Source organism: Sminthopsis crassicaudata, chromosome 2 (assembly GCF_048593235.1).
Source record: "Sminthopsis crassicaudata isolate SCR6 chromosome 2, ASM4859323v1, whole genome shotgun sequence".
Classification (NCBI taxonomy): domain Eukaryota; kingdom Metazoa; phylum Chordata; class Mammalia; order Dasyuromorphia; family Dasyuridae; genus Sminthopsis; species Sminthopsis crassicaudata.
This window is the reverse complement of record NC_133618.1, coordinates 635,428,153-635,451,083: the sequence shown is the minus strand read 5'-3', so window position 1 is coordinate 635,451,083 and position 22,931 is coordinate 635,428,153. Positions and strand designations below refer to the sequence as shown.

Sequence of the window (22,931 nt, the reverse complement as noted above, 5' to 3'; positions counted from 1 at the left end):
AGATAATTTTCAACATTCCTCCTAAACTGAACTCATATCCTACCCTCAAAATCAACCTGTCTTTTGGATCTTTTTTTTTTTTTTTTTTTTTTTTTTTCCCTATTGAGGACTTCTACTCATCTAGGCTCATAATTTTGGTGTTTTCTTTGGATTCCTCATTCTCACTCACCCCACATATCTGCTCAGTTGTTGATTCTTATTATTTCTATTCTGATAGCCTCTCTTGTATATGTTTTCTTCTCTCTGTTCACATTGTCACCTCCACAATTCAGGTTTTCATTGCCTCTCCCCTGAATTATTACAATAGCATTTTGGTTAGTTTCTCCATATCAAAAATTTTCCCCATTCCAATTTTTTTTTCAGGTTGCTGACCAAGTAGTTTCCCTGACTAATAAATTCCATTAGACTCCTATAAACTCTTGCTATTGTTCAGTATTTTTGTTTTGTTTAGTTTTTGCTGAGGCAATTGGGTTAAGTGACTTGCACAAGGTCACACAGCTACAAGTGTTAAGTATCAGGTCACATTTGAATGCAGATGCTCCAGACCTCTGGACTGATGCTCCATCCACGGTGCCACCTAGCTATCCAGGTCTTCCAGACTCTAGGCCCAGCTTTAATCAACTTTAATACGTAGGTTTTGAGGCAGCTAGGTGGCGCCGAGGATGGAGCATCACCCCTGAAGTGAGGAGGATCTGAGTTCAAATTTGAACTCTGACACTTAACACTTCCTGGCTGTGTGATCCTCTGCAAGTCACTTAACCCCAATTGCCTCAGTTAAAAAAAAACACCAAAAAACCCAAACAACACATCTTAGGTCCCCAAACTTCCTAAGAAGTTTAAGTTCAAAAAGCACCATTAAAAGCTTTTACTCCCAGAAAATAGATAATATTCCTTTCCTATCCTGACACCCCCTTACAACATTCAGATTTTATAATCTCAGTCGTAGATGGAGCCTCCCTCAGAATCCAATAAGCGCCTGCATTTCTGTCAGACGATTCCTTACCTGAGAAGGTGGGAGTACATACTCCTTTCATGTTGGTAAACCTCACTGGTTTTCTCCCTCTCTTAGAGCCATCTCTTTTCTTGTAATATCTTAGTCTAGAACTTTCCCGTCTTGGAATCCTCACCTTCTAAGCTACCTTCCTGCTTCTGGATGGCCACCAGTGGCGTGGGGGCAGGGTAACCACACGCAAAGCTGTCAAGGTTTAGTCTCCTGGCCTCTCTCCTCTTTCCCCCTCCACCCTCCCATCCGGTCCCCAGTTCCTGCCTCTAGCCCGGGGTGGGGGGAGACGAGGGAAAGAATCCTCCTCCAATTTGGGCAAATCCAGCTCGTGTTTTGTTTCTCGCTTCCTAGAGCTGAGTCCAGCGAGCCGAGCGCTAGCTGGAGCTTCACTGCAGAGGTCTGTCCAGGGGAGACTCTGCTCCTTCCCAGGGCTGCCCTTCCGGGGCCAAGCAGCCACCGCAGCCCATCGGGCTCCGCTCCGGAGCCGGGAGCCCCGAGCTTTGCCCCCAGCCCCCTCCGTCGCCGCTCGGAACCCCCGCCCGGGATTCTCCATTGCGCTTCAGTCATGCTGCTCCGCTCGCCTTTCCACCGGGGATAGTACGAGACCTCGGGGTCTCCCTCCCCCCGGGCGCCGGATTGACAATGCGTGGAGCCTGGTACGTATTTGTGCGGGGGCTTTGCGGGACGCTCCGGGGCTGGAGGTGCCGGGTCTGGGCGCTCTGCGGGACAGACCCACCAGCCCCTGCGTGTTCGCGGCGGGCACTGGCACGGTGCTTCTCTGTCCTGAGAGAGTTTGAAAGTTTGTACCGAGGCTGGTGCTGAGCGGAGAGCCGGGGGCCGTTCGGAGCCGCGGCCGTGTCCGTCTCCGGACTCCCGGAGGGGAGTGGGCTGAGGGCGGCTTTGCAGCGGAGCTTTACCCCGGACCCAGGCTCAGGCTCTGACGTGGAGTTTTTCAGGGCAGGCGGCCGGGACCTGGGTGGGGGTGGGGTGCGAGGTAGGAGACCCGAAAACTGGCGACGGGTGGAGGTGGGGAATTCCGAACCCCGGGGCTGGGGCTGGGCTGCCCGAAGCTGTTGGGGGAATTAGGGGGAAAGTATGGGAGGAGCACACGCCGTCCCAGTGTCAAGGCCAGGGGGGTTATTCCCCAAGGAGCCTTCCCCTGCTCTTCTTGCCCTTTGACTGGAAGTCCCGGGGAATCCCTGGGGAAGGTGTGAGGTGTACTCCCTCCCTCCCTTCCCCCTCTTCTCCCCTCCTCTTTCTCTTTCTCTCCCTTCTTCCTCTTCCTCTTTTCCTTTCTCCCTCTCCCCTTCCCCTTTTTCTCTCTCCCCTTTTTTCTTTCTCCGTCTCCCTCTCGCTGGTAAACAATGCCGTTTCACCAGCAGAACTCACTCCTTTCTTGGCCTTGGTCCCCACTCTCACCACGGGAGCTCAGCGTGGGGGGTGTAGGGAGCCTCAGGGAGGACCCCTTCCTTTCTCCACAATTCCTGCCTCCTCCACTGGAATGGGAAGAAAGAGGGAGCCCCGACCCGCCCGAGAACCGAACTCCCGAGCCCCCTCCCCCATTCCTTTCAGGATTTGCCGGGTCCCTGGGTCTGGGGGTGCAGGCTGGCTCCTGTACCTGCAGGCTCAAATGCTGCTTTTCGAGGACATTGAGAGTTTGGATGCTAGAGCCTTCGGGAGGGCCGAGAGATTCCTCGAGGGGTTGAGGAGGAGGAGGTACAGGAGAAGCCCCACACCTTCGAAAGGGCCCCCACCTTTCTTTCCCGATCCCCTAGCTTCTTCATGGAGAAATGCTTGTTTGTCGAGCTAGCCACTGCTGAGCCACAGAGGTGGAAATCTTTAAGCACCGAGCCAGTGCAGGTCCTTGCGAGGATGGGAAGGAAGAACAGACTGGTTCAGGTCAGGCTTTGGGGGATGGAAAGGAAGCTGATCTTAGCATCTAAGAAGTATGGCTAACATTATGTCAGAATGGTGGCTTTAAAAACTGCCTTAACCAGGCCCCGAGTCACCTCAACTTCTGTCACATCCTTTGGAAGAGGAGATCTGGACATGTAAAATTCCAGGGAAAAGATAGGCTCTAGATGTGTGGGACAAGGTCTGGTGGCTTGTGAAACTGGGAAAGAGATTAGGGAGAGTGAAGAGTAATTAATCTTCTGGGAGTTCTGGACTGGCCATGGGGAAGGTGCCAAATTTTTGATTGTAGGTGATTGGGCTCCTCGAGATAATTCGGGTTTTCCCTGGATGATGTAAGCAATAAGACTACATAGTTAGGAATCTGACTAATGGCATTTGCCAGGATGGCAGGCAGTAGTAATCTCTCCAAGTGAAAGAAGAAACCCAAGTAGGCAATATATTGGAATTTCACAAAAATTAAAGTCCATGTAAATAAAACTTAAAGTTTAAGTCTCTGAGAGACTTAAAAGTCTCTGAGAGAAGTGGTTAAGAAGAATGACTCAGGGAAGTGGAAATCTTTTAAATTTTCAGGGTTTTTTTCCCCCTTTCCCCTCCCCCTGTTTAACTGTTTCCAACAAATCACTTATTTCCCTGTTTTCTCCATCTGGGGCAGTAATGTGAACTTTAGGAATGAGTAGTTCTTGAATAAATGTTTGGGAGTGCTTGAGGTTTTTCAAGCTTGGAGATCCAGGAATATCAAATACCTCTGTTGCTACTGCGAGCCGCCCTTCCAGTATTCCAGTATTCCGGTGTGCTGCTTAGGACAGTGGGGGGTACATAGCCTGCTGAGCCTTGGGGATTTTGAGAAGGCAGCTATTCTTGCTGTTATGGGACTGTGACCAGATAAGCTGCCCCTTTAGTGTTGCTCCTTCTTTTACCATCAATTTTTCCTTCAATTCTCCCTCCCCTACACTTATCCAATCCCCAAATATTGGCCACATTAGAATAATGGAAATGTAATTGATAGGGCATCTTAAACAATTCCCTAGAATTGGGACAAGAGTAGTTAAAAGTATATAAGATGATTTTTGACCACAGTTTTCAGGGGGCTGCACTTGCACAGGTACATAGTAATTACAGCTAATCATTATGTAGACCTTTTAAGTCTTTCCAAGCATTTGGGATGTTTTAATCTCATTTGATGCTCACAACTGCCCCAAGAAGAGAGTGCTTTTATTATCTTCATTTTACATATGAAAACTGAGGTTGAGAAGATAAATGACTTATACTGTGCCACACCTTTAGTGTACGAGATAAAATTAGAACCTAGCTCTTCCTTCAAGTTTAGCCTGCAATCCTGCTTGCTGCCAGCAGCAGCCAAAAAGTGCTACCCATTACCACAGAAATAAGATATTTGAAGATTAGTAATTAAGAATGAAAAACAGTTTTTTAAAAATGAATCAAAACAATGATAATGTGACTTGATTATGTTAGATGATTTTATCACTGCCAAGTATATAAGCTATTAAGAAAAAAAATCCCAACACTAAATAAGAAAATGTTAAATTATTTTGTCCTCAAAACTATTTAATGATTTTAGTCAAAACTTTTGAATCCAGGCCATATAAGCAGAGATCCTGGCTTGAATTGTTCTCTCTGGTGACAATTTAACATCCTTCCCCTTCCCCCCAAGAACTAACCACAGCATTTGGCTTTAGTGTAAGGCACCTTTAGGATCACTCCCAGAATTACCATTATTCCTCACCCTTTATTTCCCCTTCCTCTATCTTATCTCTTTGTCTCCCTTCCCCCAGGCTCTGGGATCAGTATTCTCTTTCCTGTATCTCTCTTCTTTCTTTCTCTTTCTACTTTTACTTTTTCTGCTTTTTTAGTGGTGATTAGTTTTGGATTTTTTTTTTTTTTTTTTTTTTGGTCTTACCTCTGACCTTCCCCATCCCCCATCCACTTCCCTTCTGCTTGTTTGTCTTTGGTGCTTCTGTGTTTTTTTGAGTACCTTCTCCCTCAATTTCCCTACCCCTCCAAGCCTTGTGTTGTTGTTTTTTAAGTCATCCTTGCCCTTTTTAAACTCTCCACCACCCCACCCTTTCTCATTTTCTATGCTTTTATTTCTCCTTTTGGGGCCTTTCTTTGCTCTCTGCAGGGCAGCAGTGGAGTTTTACATATGGAAGGGGCCTCTGATTAAATCTAATAGTATTCTAGTCTGTTTCCCTGAAGAGTCTTTCCATGTGTTCAGGGCTCTGGCACTTCCTGCGGTAAGAAACTATCGAGGAATGGTCATTTTGTGTATTCCTCTTCTGCTCTAGACTCAGACAGAGCAGGAGGAGGGAATGGGGAAAGGTGCTTCTTTACTTGAAGGTCCTTTTCTAGTCGATTTCTCTGTCAAGTGCTGTAGCTTTTACCACTGAGGGACTGAATGGGGAAACCGTGAAATCTTGGTCAGTTTCCTTTTGCAGCTGGCTTGTGCAAAATGCTATTTGCACTTTTTGGCTGCTGCTGGCAGCAAGCAGGATTGCAGGCTAATTCGAAATTGACCTGCGGGATGGTTGGTTACATCAGTTCAGCCACATCCTGCTCAGGGGATTTGGGGTATCACGGAGGGAGGAGAAGTAGCCTGGGAGGGGGGAAGGGGAAATGGAGGGGGACAGAAAAGGAATAGAAGTTGAGCTCTCTTGTACTGGCCTGTGGAAGTAGCTATTTCAACCCAAATTGAGATAGTCTTAGAAAATCATTCTGTTGTTTTCCTGGCAGGTGGACTATTGCAGTAATTCTAAAGGATAAAGCAATCTAAAGGCATCTTTATGGTCAATAAAATAAGATGACAGAGAAAAATGTCATATTTTGATGCTATTTGCTGAGAGTTTGTTTTGATCTCTTTGAAATGTATCTAAATTCTTTATTTTGAGGATTTGTTCTTTCTGGCTCTGCTGTCCCTCACCTTCGATCTGGCCTCTATTTCTAATTTTCCATTTTCTAATCTTCTTTCCTTCTCCCTTAAGATATTCAAACCCAGATCCTCCAGGGTTCTAGGTCCCTGAACCCAGGGTCCCCCTCTGCAGTATCCCTATCATAATTAAATGTAAAGATTTTTATTCATTAAAAATTTTACTTTAAACATAATTAAAACCTATTTCAGAGATTTGAATGCTCAAGGGTAGAATAAAATAATATTTCAACCTACATCTGTTTTTCAGCTGTAATTTTGGGATCTGCTTGGGATATTCTATATTCTCTGTTATATGAAGATAGATCTCACTCCTGGGCCTCTCTATTTTCATCATGGATGTCAATATCACTTTATGTTGATTGTCCAACCATACTGCTCTTTAACATCTGGACTTGGGAAGACACATTAAGGCAGAATAAAACTGACTTGGATAAACATATTTGGAAATGTTTATAGTTATAATTATAGTTATAATCAGAAGATATGGATAGCTTGACATTATGGATAAGAAAGCTAGCCTAGAACCCTGGAGGATCTGGATTTCAATTTCATTTCTGATACCTAACTGCTTATTTGGTACTTAGCAAATTCTTTTCTCTTTTGTTAGTTATTTTATTTTCTTTTATTTTTAATAATAGATTTTTTAAAAAATTAAAGCTTTTTATTTTCAAAATACTTTTCCCCTACAAAACTCTGTGTTCTAATTTTTTTCCCTTCCTTCCTCCCATTTCCTCCCCCAGTCAATAAGTGATTCAATATATATATTTTTAAAGCTTTTTATTTTCAAAACATATGGGGGGGGGGGGAGTAGCTAGGTAGAGCAATGGATAGAGCACCAATCCTGAAGTCAGGAGGACCTGAATTTGAATCTGGCCTCAATCACTTAACACTTCTTGGCTGTGTGACCCTGGGCAAGTAACTTAACCACAATTGCCTCAGCAAAAAATAAAATAAAATAAAAGATGCATGGATAATTCTTCAGCATTAACTTTGCAAAACCTTGTGTTCCAACTTGACCCCTTCTTTCTCTTACCCCCTCCCCTAGATGGCAAGTAATCCAATATATGTTAAACATGGTAGAAATATATGTTAAATCAATATATGCGTACATATTTATGTTAAACATGTGCATTTCCTCTTTTCATATTTCTGCAAATATGACATAGATTTTTATTTTCAAAATATATGCAAAATTTTTTCAGTATCCAGTCTTGCAAAATCTTGTGTTCCTAATTTTTCTCCCTTCTGTCTCCCCTACCTCCTTCCCCTAGACAGCAAGTAATCCAATATATGTTAAACATGTATAATTCTTCTATATACATTTCTACATTTATCATGCTATACAAGAAAAATTAGATTAAAAAGGGGGGAAATGAGAAAGAAAACAAAATGCAAGCAAACAACAACCAAAAAAAAGTGAAAATACTATGTTATATTCCACAGTCCTCTCTCTGGGTGAAGATAGCTTTCTCCATCACAAGACCTAGTGTGAATCAGCTTGTTGAAAAGAGCCACATCCATCAGAATTGATCATCACATAATCTTGTTATTGCTGTGTACAATGTTCTCTTGGTTCTATTCACTTCTCTTAGCATCAATTCATCTGAGTCTCTCCAGGTCTCTCTGAAATCATTCTGCTGATTGTTTCTTATAGAGCAATAATATTCATTTACATTCATATACCATAATTTATTCAGCCATTCCCCAACTGATGGGCATCCACTCAGATTCCAGTTCCTTGCTACTACAAAATGAGCTACTAAAAACATTTTTGCACATGTGGGTCCTTTTCTCTTTTTTATGATCTCTTTGGGATACAGACCCAGTAGAAATACTGCTGGATCAAAGGGTATGCACAGTCTGATGGCTCTTTGGGCATAGTTCCAAATTTGAGCAAATTCTTTAGGTCTCCAATGTTCTAGTTGACTAAGATCACAGTTTGTAGAAATGGTGCTAGCCTGAATTGAGAGTTTTCTTTCCTGGAAGTTCCTAGGCCAAAAATCACAGTTTGGTTTTTTCCTATTCCTGTAATCAGTCATAGAAATGGAAATGTGATTTTTAATGATGAGTCCATAATATAAGATAAATTTTATCAATAGAAGTTGAAAAAAAATTATGAAGCCAATTAAAATAATTTCACATTTTTAAAAAAAATTTATTTATTTATAATTTTTATAATTTCACATTTTGAGGAATGCTTCATCATTCCAATTTAAATGGGCTACTCATTTGTCTAATAGTAGTTTATTTCAAGAAACACATTCTGGGACTTGTTCAGGAGGATTCAGTTCTCTGGACAACTTTCTTAATCATATACACATGAAAGAAAATATTTCATTAATTGTTCTAAGGGTAGCAAAATTCAAGTTTTTTGGTAGGGTGTATTTTATTTTTATTTGTTATTATTTTTATTCCTTGGCTACGTGGTACCTGATGAGGTCCTAGATGATTGGATGCAGTTGTCAGAGAAAGACTGAAGTATTGCTTTGAGGCAAACAGGGAAAGGAACTGATGGAGATCAGTTAAACCTTATAGTCCAAACCTTGTACAGCCAAAAAATCCAGGTTATGTCAAATCCCTAAGGTCCAACTCTGTGGAGGTCATGGGCAGCCCAACTATGTCCTGTCAGAATTCCCTATCATGTCCTGAGGTTAAATCTCCCCTATAAAATCTGTCCATGGCTCATGCCAGTTTTGCCGAACCCCTTAGGTTAGTCCATCACAACATTCTTGGGGTGTCTTTCTATTCATCCCTCCCCCATTTCACATGATGTCTGTCTCCTCCTATTTTGCTTTATGTTATCTCTCCTCTCATCTCCCTCCTATGCTTTCTTCTCAATCCTCACCATGTTTTATGGTGTCTTTCTCCTTCTATAGCTAACTCACTCTTTTAAGGTGCTAAATCCCTTTTAGAATTTAGCTTGCCAACTTAGAACATGCCCCAACTTCAGGGGATGATCCATTTTTCCTGGATAATTATAAGTTCCACTAGGAAATTTGCCCTTTCCATCATTAATTATTAAAACCCTTTCTCTTGCTATGTGCTCTTCCAACTATATTTCATATTTTCTATTCCTAGTCCACTGTTTCTAACCTTTTCTCCTAAATAAACCTACAAAGAGATGGCCATTGTGAATTCTTCATGTGATGGAACCCCAATATTTGATGCTCTCTGGTGTTTACAACCACATCATTTCCTACATCAGCCACAATAGTATCCAAGGGGTCCCATGCAGTTAGAGTTTTTCAGGGGTCGTTGCCTTCTTTCACAAGCTCAAATAAAAAACAAAACAAACAAAAAAAAAAGGTTGTTACCTTTAAAAAGGTAATATATTCCCATTCCATACTGCTCATACTTTTTCCTTTTCTTTGGAAGTTATCTTTTTGGAGATGGGGTTTGAACAATAAGCATTATCTTAATTATAAGTCCTAATTTCTAAAGTGCTTTGCTTTTTAAAACCAAAAATGGAGCGAAGAAGTTGTTTATTATAAAAGCTGGTTTTAGAATTAGTCTCTAAATGACATCTGCATATTTTAGTTTGTTGACCAAGATTTCAATTTCAAAGATAATTGCACTATCTAAATAACATATTCCCTGAAGATATAAACAGCTTTATACAAAATTAAAAGGCATATTTATGAAGATATTGCTGAATATCCTGAACTTGGAAATAAGTTTTCCATTGCCCTAGTAGTGCTGGTATAAAAAGTTGTGTTAATGGTCTTTGGAGGATGTGGTATATATCTTTTCTCAGTCAAAGAGTTATTGCTAGCCAAGTCTTAAAAAGAAATTGAATAAAAGGAAATGAGTTAAAGTATAAGTTTTCCACCAAGAATTCATTTGAAATCTTGTTGTATGTTCAGTAAAAAAATTATTGAAATATTTTGTCTTTTATGGTTAATGTTACCAAATATATAATACTTAGAATTTAAATGCTATCTTCTAGCATTTCTTATTTATCAAACTTTCATTATTAAAAGTATTTAGGTAGAACTGAATAGAAGGGAACCACATTTCTGTTTTGAATGATATACTTGAGCTCTAAATTGTTAGTTGTTTTTTCCCTTTTCACATTACTTTGCAGTTACTTAATCTTGTACATATTTCATCCCTCTCCCCCTCCCTCCCATACATAGAATGTAAGTTTCTTGACAGAAAGAACTAATTTTTTAAAGTCCCAGCAATTCCTAAGTGCCTTATCCCCTCCAGGTACTTAATGTTCAATTAAATTTGTGTAGTATTTGGACTGGTCAACTTCAAGCAAGGCTGAAGGGGAAATTTTTCAATATTATTCCCTTTATTTTCCATTGTTACAGATGATACATGAGTAGCTTTAAAAAGTACAGAGCCTTATTTTTTCTTTTAAACACACATCTTACATGCTTATAATTTGGTTTATGTTATAGAGATACAAGGCAGCCTTTGGTATTGGTCCTGCTTTGTAACTTTTTTTTTTTCTTTCACTGCAATTTTTTAAGATTTCTGTGACTATTTAAAAAGAGCTAGGGCAATGACAATATTTGTATGAGTTTTGTTTTTTCTTGCCATCTAAATGGGTGAAGGAGGAGAAGTTGGGAGAGAATGTAGAACTGAAAATAAAATAAAATTGAATTTAAAAAGATTTTTTTAAAAAAAGAGCTAGGGCAAAATTCTCTGTATTCCTCTAAGACTGAGGTTCTTAATTTGGGGTTCATGAACTTACTTTCTGAAAAAACACTTTGATAATTATTTCAATATGATTAATTTCCTTGGATGTTATTTTATGCATTTAGGAACATTATTGTAAAAAAGAGGTCAACTAGCTTTGTCAGAGTGAGCAAAGCACCTTGAATTCTGTTATGAATTCCTTTTGCCCACTTTGTAACAATTATAGTTGCTATGGTTGGTACTTTACCATTACACTTGTAATCAAAATCCTTTCCATTTAGATTCTTTTTTCTTTCTTTTTCATTCATTCCTTTTTTCCCCCCTGAGGTAGTTGGGGTTAAGTGACTTGCCCAGGGTCTCACAGCTAAGACATGTTAAGTACCTGAGGTAAGATTTGAACTCAAGTCTTCCTGACTTCAGGGCTGGTACTCTATCCACTGCACCATCTAGCTGCCCCCATTCATTCCTTTTTAAAATTTTGAATTTGACAATTATCAACTAACAGTCCAATATGCTAAGAAGGACTGATTTTTTTTTTTAAGAAAGAGAATTACATATGATACCTGCACTCTTCTCAATAACTAATTTAACATCTCCCTTACTGCCTTCTACCCTCAAGAAGAGGCTTGCATGTCATTTATACCTAACCTTTCAAAACATTAATATTAGTGACTCATGCTTATTAGGAGGCAAGCAAAGTTGAGAAGGAACCCCTGTCAAGTGGTATATTGTACTATTTTGGTGGGATCTCTAGAAGACAGTTTCTCAGTTTCTAAAACACTTCTCAGAGTTAGTTTAACTGAGTCAAGTTGACTGATTTCGATGTCTTTCACTTGAGTGAAACTCCATTGAAGAAATAGAATAGAGAGCAATTTTTAAAGTGTCCAAGTCTTTAAAGATTGGGACGATATCGAAATTTCTCTCAGGATTATGAGAGTTGAAAATTTGGACAAATTGGAAAATTGTGGTTTTTCTATATATAGAGAAAAATACTCATTGATTCAAATAATTTTGCAAACTTAATTCAACAAGCATTTGGGATTTTGCTTCTTAGTGTTGGTGATAATGAGAAAAAAATTAATCTTAGTTACTTAGTAACTTACTTAGTGCTTAGTTAGTGAGGGAAGCCTGCAAGTAACAAAGTTATAAAAAGACACCTTACAGATGAGCACCTTTAATATTATCTGTTAAATAGTTTTTTTTTTTTTCTGTTCCTTAGTTTTAGTTACGAATTGCTAGCTAACCAAATAAAGATATAGAATTCTATATCAGCAAATGACAAGGGGGGAAAAGAACTCATTCTTCATTTTCTTTTGTTATTTCAGATCCAAACACTGCTATGACAAAGCTCAGCCATGGAACAACCAAATTTTCAGTTGAAGTGAGACTTTTGGAAGGGCCCATGAATTTGTACCCCACCCCTTTCCATTTTCCTCCCCTTATTAGTTATGTCTCAATCCCGCCATGGGAGATCTTCCAAATTAGTCAGAAAGGAAGATCTAAGCAAAAAGAAAACCAGCCAACTGAATAAAGCATCCAAGATTATGACCAAAAAGATGACGTTGGTAAAAACTCTGAGTGCTGGGAAGTTAAAACAGCTGATGCAAGAAAGAAATAATGTTAAGAAAAAGTCAAAAACAAAACCACCTGTGCCAATAAGAAGTCTTCTGACAAGAGCCAGAGCTGCTCGAAGGTGTCTGGATCAAACTGATGTCCTTTTCCAGAATCCAGAATCCTTATCTTGCAATGGCTTCACAATGGCCCTTCGAAGCACGTCTCTAATTCAGCGCCTGTCCCGACCTGCAGTCGTCCTTACAAGATCTGAGAAGATTTCATCCTCTAAGACTTTGGAAAAGGAAGATAAACGCAAATATGGTGTCCTGGCAAACTCCAAAGAGAATATAGTGGAAATGGAAAAGGAGACAAATCAGTCACAAAAAAGCTTAATTTCTCCTGAAAAAGATGATCCTGTAGTGGTTACTTCTAATGCATCCCCAAACAAAAAGAATGGACAAGAAATTACACCATTTAATGAAGTTGCCACATTGGAGAATCCCACAACACACATTCCTACTCATAGCAGCCTACCAACTCAAATTTCTAAGGCCTCAGAAGACAACTTTAAGTGTGAAGGCCCGCTCTTTGAAAAGCAGTTAAATGATTCAAGTGACCCTGTTCAAGCTCTTTCCCAAGACCCGATGCCTATTCCTTTATTTAAAAGTGATGCCCATGTAGTGACCTCTAAATCAAGTCCCAACATGCATTTGGAAGATTTGGGTTCAAGAGCCGAATTTCTTAAACAGGCTGACTCTTCTTTGGATCCAATGAAAGAGAAAGCTGATTCACCTCAATCCTCCAGTTATAAAGACAAATCTGAACTGGATCTCCAAAATACTATGGTGCCTAATGGACCTATTTTTCCTACCTCTTTAGCAAATTACCTCTTAGCAGGATCAGAGCAGCAAGACGCCATTCATGATTCTCTAGACCAACCAGTGACCCAAAGTACAATTTCAGACCTGCTAGAGGCCCATGGTGCTGTAAAAACTTTGACTTTGGACTCAGGTCAGATTGCTAGTTCGTTGCCAAACTTTGAGAAAACTCAATCTGTAACAGATAGGGTTGATCAAGAGATGCATAAACCATGTGATACGTGCTTGCTTTCAGAGTTACCATCCAACACTCATAATTTCACAATTGTCTCCGAAACTGAACTAGACAAAGCAACAAATCCTTTATCAGAAGACACCAAAATGGCACCAAGCAATTCTAGCCAATTGGATGGAAAGACACTTCAAGTCAATGCAACTAATGTGATTTCTGTATCCATGGCATTTTCCAGCACCACTTCATACTCTTGTCCTTTCTCCTACACTACTTTGCTCCCTACTTTAGAAAAGAAGAAACGAAAGCGTTGTGGAGTTTGTGGACCTTGCCAACAGAAGGTGAACTGTGGTGAATGTGTTTACTGTAAAAAACAAAAATATAGCCACCAAATCTGTAAAATGAGAAAATGTGAGGAACTGAAGAAGAAGCCGATGGTCATAGTGCCTTTTGAGGTAAGAAAAGTTTCTGGGGCTGGAGGATTCACCAAAAGGAAGTTAATGCTTTTTTCCCCTTGAGTTATTACTCATTGCTTGGGCCATGATTGCCTCAGAGTGAATGTAAATAGCAATTGTTTTGGTTTTGGTCAGTAACCTTGAGTCTTCACCTCCCAGTCTTCACACAACTGATTGTGTGTGTGTGTGTGTGTGTGTGTGTGTGTGTGTGTGTGTGTGTGTGTGTGAGAGAGAGAGAGAGAGAGAGAGAGAGAGAGAGAGAGAGAGAGAGAGAGAGAGAGAAGGTTAAAGAGATCATTCTTTGCTTCAATACTTACCTAGCTTTAATCACTGATGGTAGTTACCTCACTCAAACTGAGACCTTTGTTGAAGACCTTAGCTTGAAAGGGCCAAAATCTCCCACTGCATCAGGGCCATTTCCAGTCATTCTGATCTATATCTGGCCACTGGACTCAGTTCCAGTGGAGAAAGTGAGGCTGGTGACTTTGCACAGCCCAAGTTCACTAAAATCCAAGTCACTTTAATGCCATGGTACCATCTCCCTGATGTCTTCCAGATTGAAGGACAAACAACCCCCTTGTGAACCAAACAGCAACATTTTGTACACAGAAATCCACTTCTATATTAAGTCATAGGAAATGAGAATTTTGTTTTCCTCCAAAAATGTCAGTACAGTAATGTAAACATTTATTAAGCTCCTCTAATGTGCCAAATACATGTTAGATGCTGGGGGTACAAAAACAAGATGAGGAACAGTTGCATGGAGCAGCTAGGTGGTGCAGTAGATAAAGGTCTCAAAGACGAGTTCAAATATGGCTTCAGACACTTACTAGCTGTGTCAGTTAATTTTGATTGCTTCTAAAAAAAAAAAGAAAGAAAGAAAGATACAGTCTTCACTCACAAGAAGTTTATGCTATTTTTGGAATGGCGTAACATAAATAAATAAATAGCAACCTGGTAGCCACTAATACCAACTAGAATCAGCAATGACCTCTTGTAAGAGGTAGCATTTGAGCTGAGTCTTGAAGAAAGGTAGGGGGTTAGCATTCCTTAGAAGGTGTAAAGTCATGAAGGTAAAAGATGGAATATTGTGTGTAGGGTAAAGAAAGTAGGTCAGTCTAATAATATAATGGAGTGTATGAGGAAGAATGAATTTGAGAAGAAAGTGAGAAAGTTGTATGAAATGTTATTTTTAAAACTTTATTTTTAGAAAGTTCTACTTGTTGAATGATGTTTTATTTAAAAAACTGATGACAGGGAGCAGCTAGGTGGCGCAGTAGATAGAGCACTAGCCCTGAAGTCAGGAAGACCTGAGTTCAAATTTGGTCTCAGACACTTAATGTTTCCTAGCTGTGTGATCCTGGGTAACTCACTTAACTCCAATTGCTTCAGCAAAACAAACAAAAGAACTGATAACAAACTTATAAATAGTATAACAAAATGATGATTGATTTTAATTTTTACTTATAGATAATGATACTGTAGGGAATATTTTCCCTTAAACTAAAACACAGTTTGGGGATAGGGGTGAGAAGGTTGTACCATGCTAGAAGGGTGCATATTTATGTCTGTTACTTTTCTTAGAACTTTGCACTGGTAGTATCATGTGTAATTATCATCTTATCTTAAATCCCAGCAGGCTAACTGGTTAGATAATTTAATGCTTTTTAACAAGTTTGGTTGTAACTCTTTGGAACTCAAAAATCCTATCCAAAATATGGTAGGTTTTTCTTTTCTCTGTGTGAAAAAGTATAATGATGAAGGGCAGCTAGGTGGTACAGTGGATGAAGTAGAAGGAGAAAACATCAAATAGGATCACAAAGAGTTGAACATGTGAAAAGACTTGACAAGAATAAATAATAATGAAGATCTTCAACTCAATTTCCCTATTAGATAGCTTATTTGAGGTAGTTTTCTATTCTTTTTTTTTTTTTTTTTTTTTTTTTTTTTTGTCAAGACAATTGGAGTTAAATGACTTGCCCAGAGTCACACAGCCAGGAAGTGTTCTTTTAAACTTCCCCTCTATTCCATTTTTATTTATGTAGAAAAGTGGTATCAAGCTCAAATAGAAATGGAGACTATTAAACAATACATATTCTTTTCCCTACAAGCTGTGCATCCACTTAGAAAGCCATATATTAACATTTTTGTGTTTTATTGTATTTAAGTTTTTTGTTTCCCCCACATTTTTAATCTGGTTGGGCTGCACTAGGGAATATTTCTGGCAACATAACTGAAGACACGGTGTATGTTAACACATCCCAGGTGTCGTGTACAGGTATATGAGATAATAGTCCTAAGAAATAGCATGTGAATTGAAAAATTTTAAATTAGTAATATTTTCTCCTTGATTTATATTATAATTTCAAATATGATCCTATATGTATTTATTAAGCATGTGTAAGGTATTTTTTCTAGGCACTGATGGGACAATGAGAATTTAAAAGTAAACTGAAAAAATAATCCCTACTCCTCTCAGATAACTTACTTTCTTTTGAATTTGTAGCTTGTCAACACGTACACATACATCTATGTGTGTATATAAGTCACATATATGTATACATATACACATGCATACATGTACACATATGATTTGTTTCCATCATATATGACTTCAAGACCAGTTTGAGATTTTTCTTGGCAAGTATAATGGAATGATTTACTATTTCCTTCTCCAGCTCATTTTATAGATGAGGAACTGAAGCAAACAGTGTTAAGTGACTTATCCAGGATCACACAGCTAGTAACTGTCTGAGGTCAGAATTGAATTCATGAAGATGAGACTTACTGAGTTCAGGTCCTCTCCAGCTACTGTGCTACAAAGCGACATATGTATGATTTTAAAAATCTAACTTTTATTGATACTTTTTGTTTACATTGAAGTCATTTATGCCACAGCTCCTCTCAATATTGAACTATATTCTCTATAACAACAATCAGTTAAGACAAAACAACCAATAGAATATCTGACACTTTATGTTATTCTGTTCCCAGAATTCCTTATCTCTTCCTAAAGGAAAGCAGTTTATTTCATTATCTGTTCTGACCAAGGACTGGTCATTATAATTACTCACATTTGTATTTCCTTTTAGTGATCTTTTTCATTTCTGTTTGTATAATCATTGTGTATGTTGTTTGCCTGATTAAGCTAGCTTTACTCTATCAGTTCATTTTACATGGTAGTTTAAAACACTAGCCACTAGGAGGCTCACTAAAAGAATGCCTATTTCTTTGAAGGGAGCTAATACTCCTAAGTGGAGGAGTTGAGAAGGGAGTGAATTCCAGGAATGTAGGAGTAAATGCAAAGGCATAGAGATGGGGGAAGCTTTTTGTGTCTGTTTGTGTCTGATTTTCAAATGGCAATGGCTTCTAATAACTTGAATTTTTTTTTCCCTGATTCCATAAAGTCCTTTCCTTTAGCACTTGAGGTTAGTTGTCAGATAATTAGAGATCTATAAACAAACATAATACGTACAGGCTTTGGTGCAAAGAAGTATTTTTTTTTTAATTCATTTTTCCAAATTATCCCCTCCCTCCCTCCACTCCCTCCCCCCCCCCATGACAGGTAATCCCATACATTTTACATGTGTTACAATATAACCTAGATACAATATATGTGTGTAAATACCATTTTCTTGTTGCACATTAAGTATTAGATTCCGAAGGTATAAGTAACCTGGGCAGATAGACAGTAGTGCTAACAATTTACATTCACTTCCCAGTGTTCCTTCTCTGGGTGTAGTTGTTTCTGTCCATCATTGATCAACTGGAAGTGAGTTGGCTCTTCTCTATGTTGAAGATTTCCACTTCCATCAGAATACATCCTCATACAGTATTGTTGTTGAAGTGTATAGCGATCTTCTGGTTCTGTTCATTTCACTCAGCAACAGTTGATTTAAGTCTCTCCAAGCCTCTCTGTATTCCTCCTGCTGGTCATTCAAAGAAGTATTTTGTAATGATAACAACCACCCTCTAACTTATCTGCTCTCTAAGGTTCAGATCTTGGCAAGAGAATTTTTAATATCTGTGACATGCACGATTTGGTATAATTGTGCTGGTCACTGGTGAAATATAACTTGGGATGCCTGGGTATGGTGACTGTGTTCTGTGCCACTGATGAGGGCAGGAAGTGAGTAGCTCTGCTCTAGTCATAGACTTTAAGGGTGTAGAGCTCGAAAGGTCCCTAGTGAGCTAGCCCATCCCCTTCGGATTATAGTTCTTGCAGCTGGGGTCCAGAAAGATACAGTGACTTATTCATGATCAAACATAGTAACAGTGCTTATATTTGAATCCTCTGACTCCAAATTCATTGCGTTTCGACTGGACTACACTGCTGCTCTGTAGCTCTTCACCATTCCCCAAAAGTGTCTCCCCTTTTTTAGAGCAGAACCTGCTTCTCTTATCCCTACCAATGCTAGTTCATCACCACAGGTGAGATAACTTTTTTTTAGACAAGATCTTTCTACCCACACCACAGACTCCATTCTCTGAATCCCTGCTCCCCATATGCTATGGTATGCTTGCTGCAAGCATTCTTTATGAGTTGTGGATAAAAAAATAGAAAGTAAGAAGTGGCCACTGGCCTCGTGGGATATTTAAACTACTTCCTATTTTGAGAATTTTGGCAAAAATAGTTTCTTATATTTTCTCGATTTGTTTTGGAGCCTTGATTCTGTTCAACAAACTGGTTAGATGTTACTCTCTGTCCTTCACGCTTGAAGAGGACATGGCATCAGGGCCGTGACATGCAAGTGAATTGGATTGGAGTGAATGAGGGCTGGGAAAATTTACCAGCTTCGCTTTCTCCTCCAGAGTCATCTGGGTCCAGTAGCAAGATGTAGATTAGGAGGACTGGAGGTGGACCTAGATGCTAGGTCTTTAACAGGTCTCACTTTGACAGAAGCAGCACCCAATTAATGATTAAGGTTAAGTAAGAAATGAGGCAGAGAGTGACTATTTTGTGAAAGATACTCTTGGGTATGCTGAGGGATTATTTAAGAATTTGCTTCTTATCTCACTGAGTATGTTCTCTAGTGTGTGGGGGGGGTGAAGAGGGAAATAGCTGTGCCCAAGTAGACAGAATATAAAGATAATTATCATATAATCTAAATTATTCTAAGTGTATAGAATATACTGTGAGGTATGGGGAGAGGGAAGGGGAGAATGAAAATATATGACTAGTAATCAGGAAAACTTTCATGGAGAAAGTAGGTGGAATTGGAAGTGGGATCATGAAAAAATGAGCATGAATTCAAAAGTTAGAGATGAAGGATGAAACATTGGTGTCAACTTCAGGGAATGGCAAGTACCTAGTTCAGCAGAATTCTTTTTTTTTTTTTTTTTTTTTATGTTGATGATTCTTTTTTTTTTTTTTTTTTTTTTTTTTTTTTTTTATATATATATTTTATAATATTATCCCTTGTATTCATTTTTCCAAATTGCCCCCCCTCCCTCTATTCCCTCCCCCCGACGACAGGCAATACCATACATTTTACATGTGTTACAATATAGTCTAGGTATAATACATGTGTGTGAATATCATTTTCTTGTTGCACAATAAACATTAGAATCCGAAGGTACATGCAACCTGGGCAGACAGATATTAGTGCTAACAATTTACATTCGCTTCCCAGTGTTCCTTCTCTGGGTATAGTTATTTCTGTCCATCATTGATCAACTGGAAGTGAGTTGGATCTTCTTTATGTTGAAGATTTCCACTTCCATCAGAATACATCCTCATACAGTATTGTTGTTGAAGTATACAGTGATCTTCTGGTTCTGCTCATTTCACTCAGCATCAGTTGACCTAAATCTCTCCAGGCCTCTCTGTATTCCTCCTGCTGGTCATTTCTTACCGAGCAATAATATTCCATAACCTTCATATACCACAATTTACCCAACCATTCTCCAACTGATGGACATCCATTCATCTTCCAGTTTCTAGCTACAACAAAAAGAGCTGCCACAAACATTTTGGCAAATATATGTCTCTTTCTGCTCTTTAGTATTTCTTTGGGATATAATCCCAGTAGTAGCGCTGCTGGGTCAAAGGGTATGCACAGTTTGATAACTTTTTGGGCATAATTCCAGATTGCTCTCCAGAATGGCTGGATTCTTTCACAACTCCACCAGCAATGTATTAGTGTCCCAATTTCCCCACATCCCCTCCAACATTTGTCATTATTTGTTCCTGTCATCTTAGCCAATCTGACAGGTGTGTAGTGGTATCTCAGAGTGGTCTTAATTTGCATTTCTCTGATCAGTAGTGATTTGGAACACTCTTTCATGTGAGTGGATATAGTTTCAATTTCTTCCTCTGAGAATTGTCTGTTCATATCCTTTGACCATTTATCAATTGGAGAATGGTTCGGTTTCTTATAAATTATGGTCAGTTCTCTATATATTTTGGAAATGAGACCTTTGTCAGAACCTTTGTTTTTAAAAATATTTTCCCAATTTGTTACTTCCCTTCTAATCTTGTTTGCATTAGTATTATTTGTACAGAAACTTTTTAGTTTGATGTAATCAAAATCTTCTATTTTGTGATCAATAATGATCTCTAGTTCTCCTCTGGTCATAAATTCCTTCCTCCTCCACAAGTCTGAGAGGTAGATTATCCTCTGTTCCTCTAATCTATTTATTATCTCCCTCTTTATGCCTAAATCATGGACCCATTTTGATCTTATCTTGGTATATGGTGTTAAATGTGGATCCATATCTAATTTCTGCCATACTAATTTCCAGTTTTCCCAACAGTTTTTTCCGAATAATGAATTTTTATCCCTAATGTTGGAATCTTTGGGTTTGTCAAAGATTAGATTGCTATAGATGTACCCTTTTTTGTCCTTTGTATCTAATCTGTTCCACTGATCTACCGGTCTATTTCTTAGCCAATACCAAATGGTTTTGGTGACTGCTGCTATATAATATAGCTTTAGATCAGGTACACTTAGACCACCTTCCTCTGAGTTTTTTTTCATTAGTTCCCTTGCAATTCTTGACCTTTTATTCTTCCATATGAATTTTGTTGTTATTTTTTCTAGGTCATTAAAATAGTTTCTTGGGAGTCTGATTGGTATAGCACTAAATAAATAGATTAGTTTGGGGAGTATTGTCATCTTTATTATATTCGCTCGGCCTATCCAAGAGCACTGAATGTCTTTCCAATTATTTAAATCTGATTTTATTTTTGTGGCAAGTGTTTTGTAATTTTTCTCATATAATTCCTGACTTTTCTTTGGTAGATGGATTCCCAAATATTTTATACTCTCAACATTTGTTTGGAATGGAATTTCTCTTTGTATCTCTTGCTGTTGCATTTTGTTAGTGATATATAAAAATGCCGAGGATTTATGTGGATTTATTTTGTATCCTGCCACTTTGCTGAAATTTTGAATTATTTCTAGTAGCTTTTTAGCAGAGTCTTTGGGGTTCTCTAAGTATACCATCATGTCATCTGCAAAAAGTGATAGTTTAATTTCCTCATTTCCTACTCTAATTCCTTGAATCTCTTTCTCGGCTCTTATTGCCGAGGCTAGCGTTTCTAGTACTATATTGAATAGTAATGGTGATAGTGGGCAACCTTGTTTCACTCCTGATCTTACTGGGAAAGGTTGCAGTTTATTTCTATTGCATATTATGCTTACTGACGGTCTTAAATATATACTCCTGTTTATTCTAAGGAATAATCCATTTATTCCTATACTCTCAAGAGTTTTTAGTAGGAATGGATGTTGGATTTTGTCAAATGCTTTTTCTGCATCTATTGAGATGATCATATGGTTCTTATTAATTTGATTATTAATATGGTCAATTATATTAATAGTTTTCCTAATATTAAACCAGCCCTGCATTCCTGGAATAAATCCTACTTGATCATAGTGTATTATCTTGGAGATAATTTTCTGAAGTCTTTTTGCTAATATCTTATTTAAGATTTTAGCATCAATATTCATTAAGGAGATTGGTCTATAATTTTCTTTCTCAGTTTTCGATCTACCAGGTTTAGGTATCAGTACCATGTCTGTGTCATAAAAGGAATTTGGTAGGACTCCTTCATCCCCTATTTTTTCAAATAATTTATATAACATTGGGGCTAATTGTTCTTTAAATGTTTGGTAGAATTCACATGTGAATCCATCTGGCCCTGGGGATTTTTTTCTGGGGAGTTGATTAATAGCTTGTTCTATTTCTTTTTCTGAAATGGGACTATTTAAGCAATTTATCTCCTCCTCTGTTAATCTAGGGAGCCTATATTTTTGGAGGAAGTCATCCATTTCACTTAAGTTATCAAATTTATTGGCATAAAGTTGGGCAAAGTAACTCCTTATTATTTCTCTAATTTCCTCTTCATTGGTGGAAAGATCCCCCTTTTCATTTGTAAGACTATCAATTTGATTTTCCTCTTTCTTTTTTTTGATCAAATTTACCAAAGGTTTATCTATTTTATTGGCTTTTTCATAAAACCAACTCTTGGTTTTATTTATTAATTCAATAGTTTTTTTACTTTCAATTTTATTGATTTCTCCTTTTAATTTTTGTATTTCGAGTTTAATTTTTGGTTGGGGGTCAGCAGAATTCTTTAACACGTAAAGAAGGGAGTATATAATAAGACCTTGCATGCTGGACTAAGTTGTTTGCATTCAGTGGGAAGTAGGGAGTTACTGAAGCCTCTTGAGCATCAGAGTTTTGGGATCATATGCATGCATCTAGAAGATTATTCCAATAGCAGTATATATGCCTACATACAAAATACACACACATATATAGTTACATATTTTATATATAACTATTTAGGTGTGTATATCTATATGTAGATACTGGAGAACTGGACACAGAGACAATTAATTATAAAGATTAGAGGTCTGTCTCATTATTCTGACCTTCACTGTTCAGCTGCACTCTGCTTTATTCTCTGCTTCGATAGAATTATGGTGGGGTGGGGGTTTGTGGAGGATGTCTAGTTTTATATCATCACCAGTCTTGTGCTACTAGAACCAATCTGTGTGAAATATTGTCTGGGCTATCATTTTTAGCCTCAGGTAGAATTTACCACAGTGTGCTTTGTTCTTCTTGGGCTTGCTTGTCCCTCTGCCTTAGAAGCTGCTGCCAAAAATTGTTATAGTCCTGGCTGAGGATGATGAAAAGCTCAAATGAGGGTAGTAAGAATAGAAAGAAAGGAGACAGATGCAGAGGACAGGCAAGGTAGAACTGATAGGATTGGCTAATTAACTGTGCATGAGAACTGAATAAGAGAGATATGTAGAAGATGGCTTTTTGTGAGTCTTGATTACTAGGGAAATGGTTGTGCAATAAGAACATTAGATGGACAGATATCAATCAAGAAAGATGATTTTTGGACATA

The 22,931-nt window shown here is 38.4% G+C and overlaps 1 protein-coding gene across 2 annotated transcripts in view; it reads left to right on the top strand.

Moving 5' to 3' along the window:
• Positions 1-1,250: 1,250 nt before the first annotated feature.
• Positions 1,251-22,931, top strand: part of TET1 (tet methylcytosine dioxygenase 1) — a 179,200-nt gene continuing 157,519 nt past the window's right edge. The window contains exons 1-2 of one of the 2 annotated variants that reach the window (XM_074296578.1): positions 1,251-1,659; positions 11,834-13,567. In XM_074296578.1, the coding sequence (XP_074152679.1) occupies positions 11,957-13,567 (1,611 nt within the window). In that variant the 5' untranslated portion in view covers positions 1,251-1,659; positions 11,834-11,956. The remainder of the gene's footprint in view (positions 1,660-11,833; positions 13,568-22,931) is intronic. The other variant, XM_074296576.1, reaches the window with a different exon arrangement.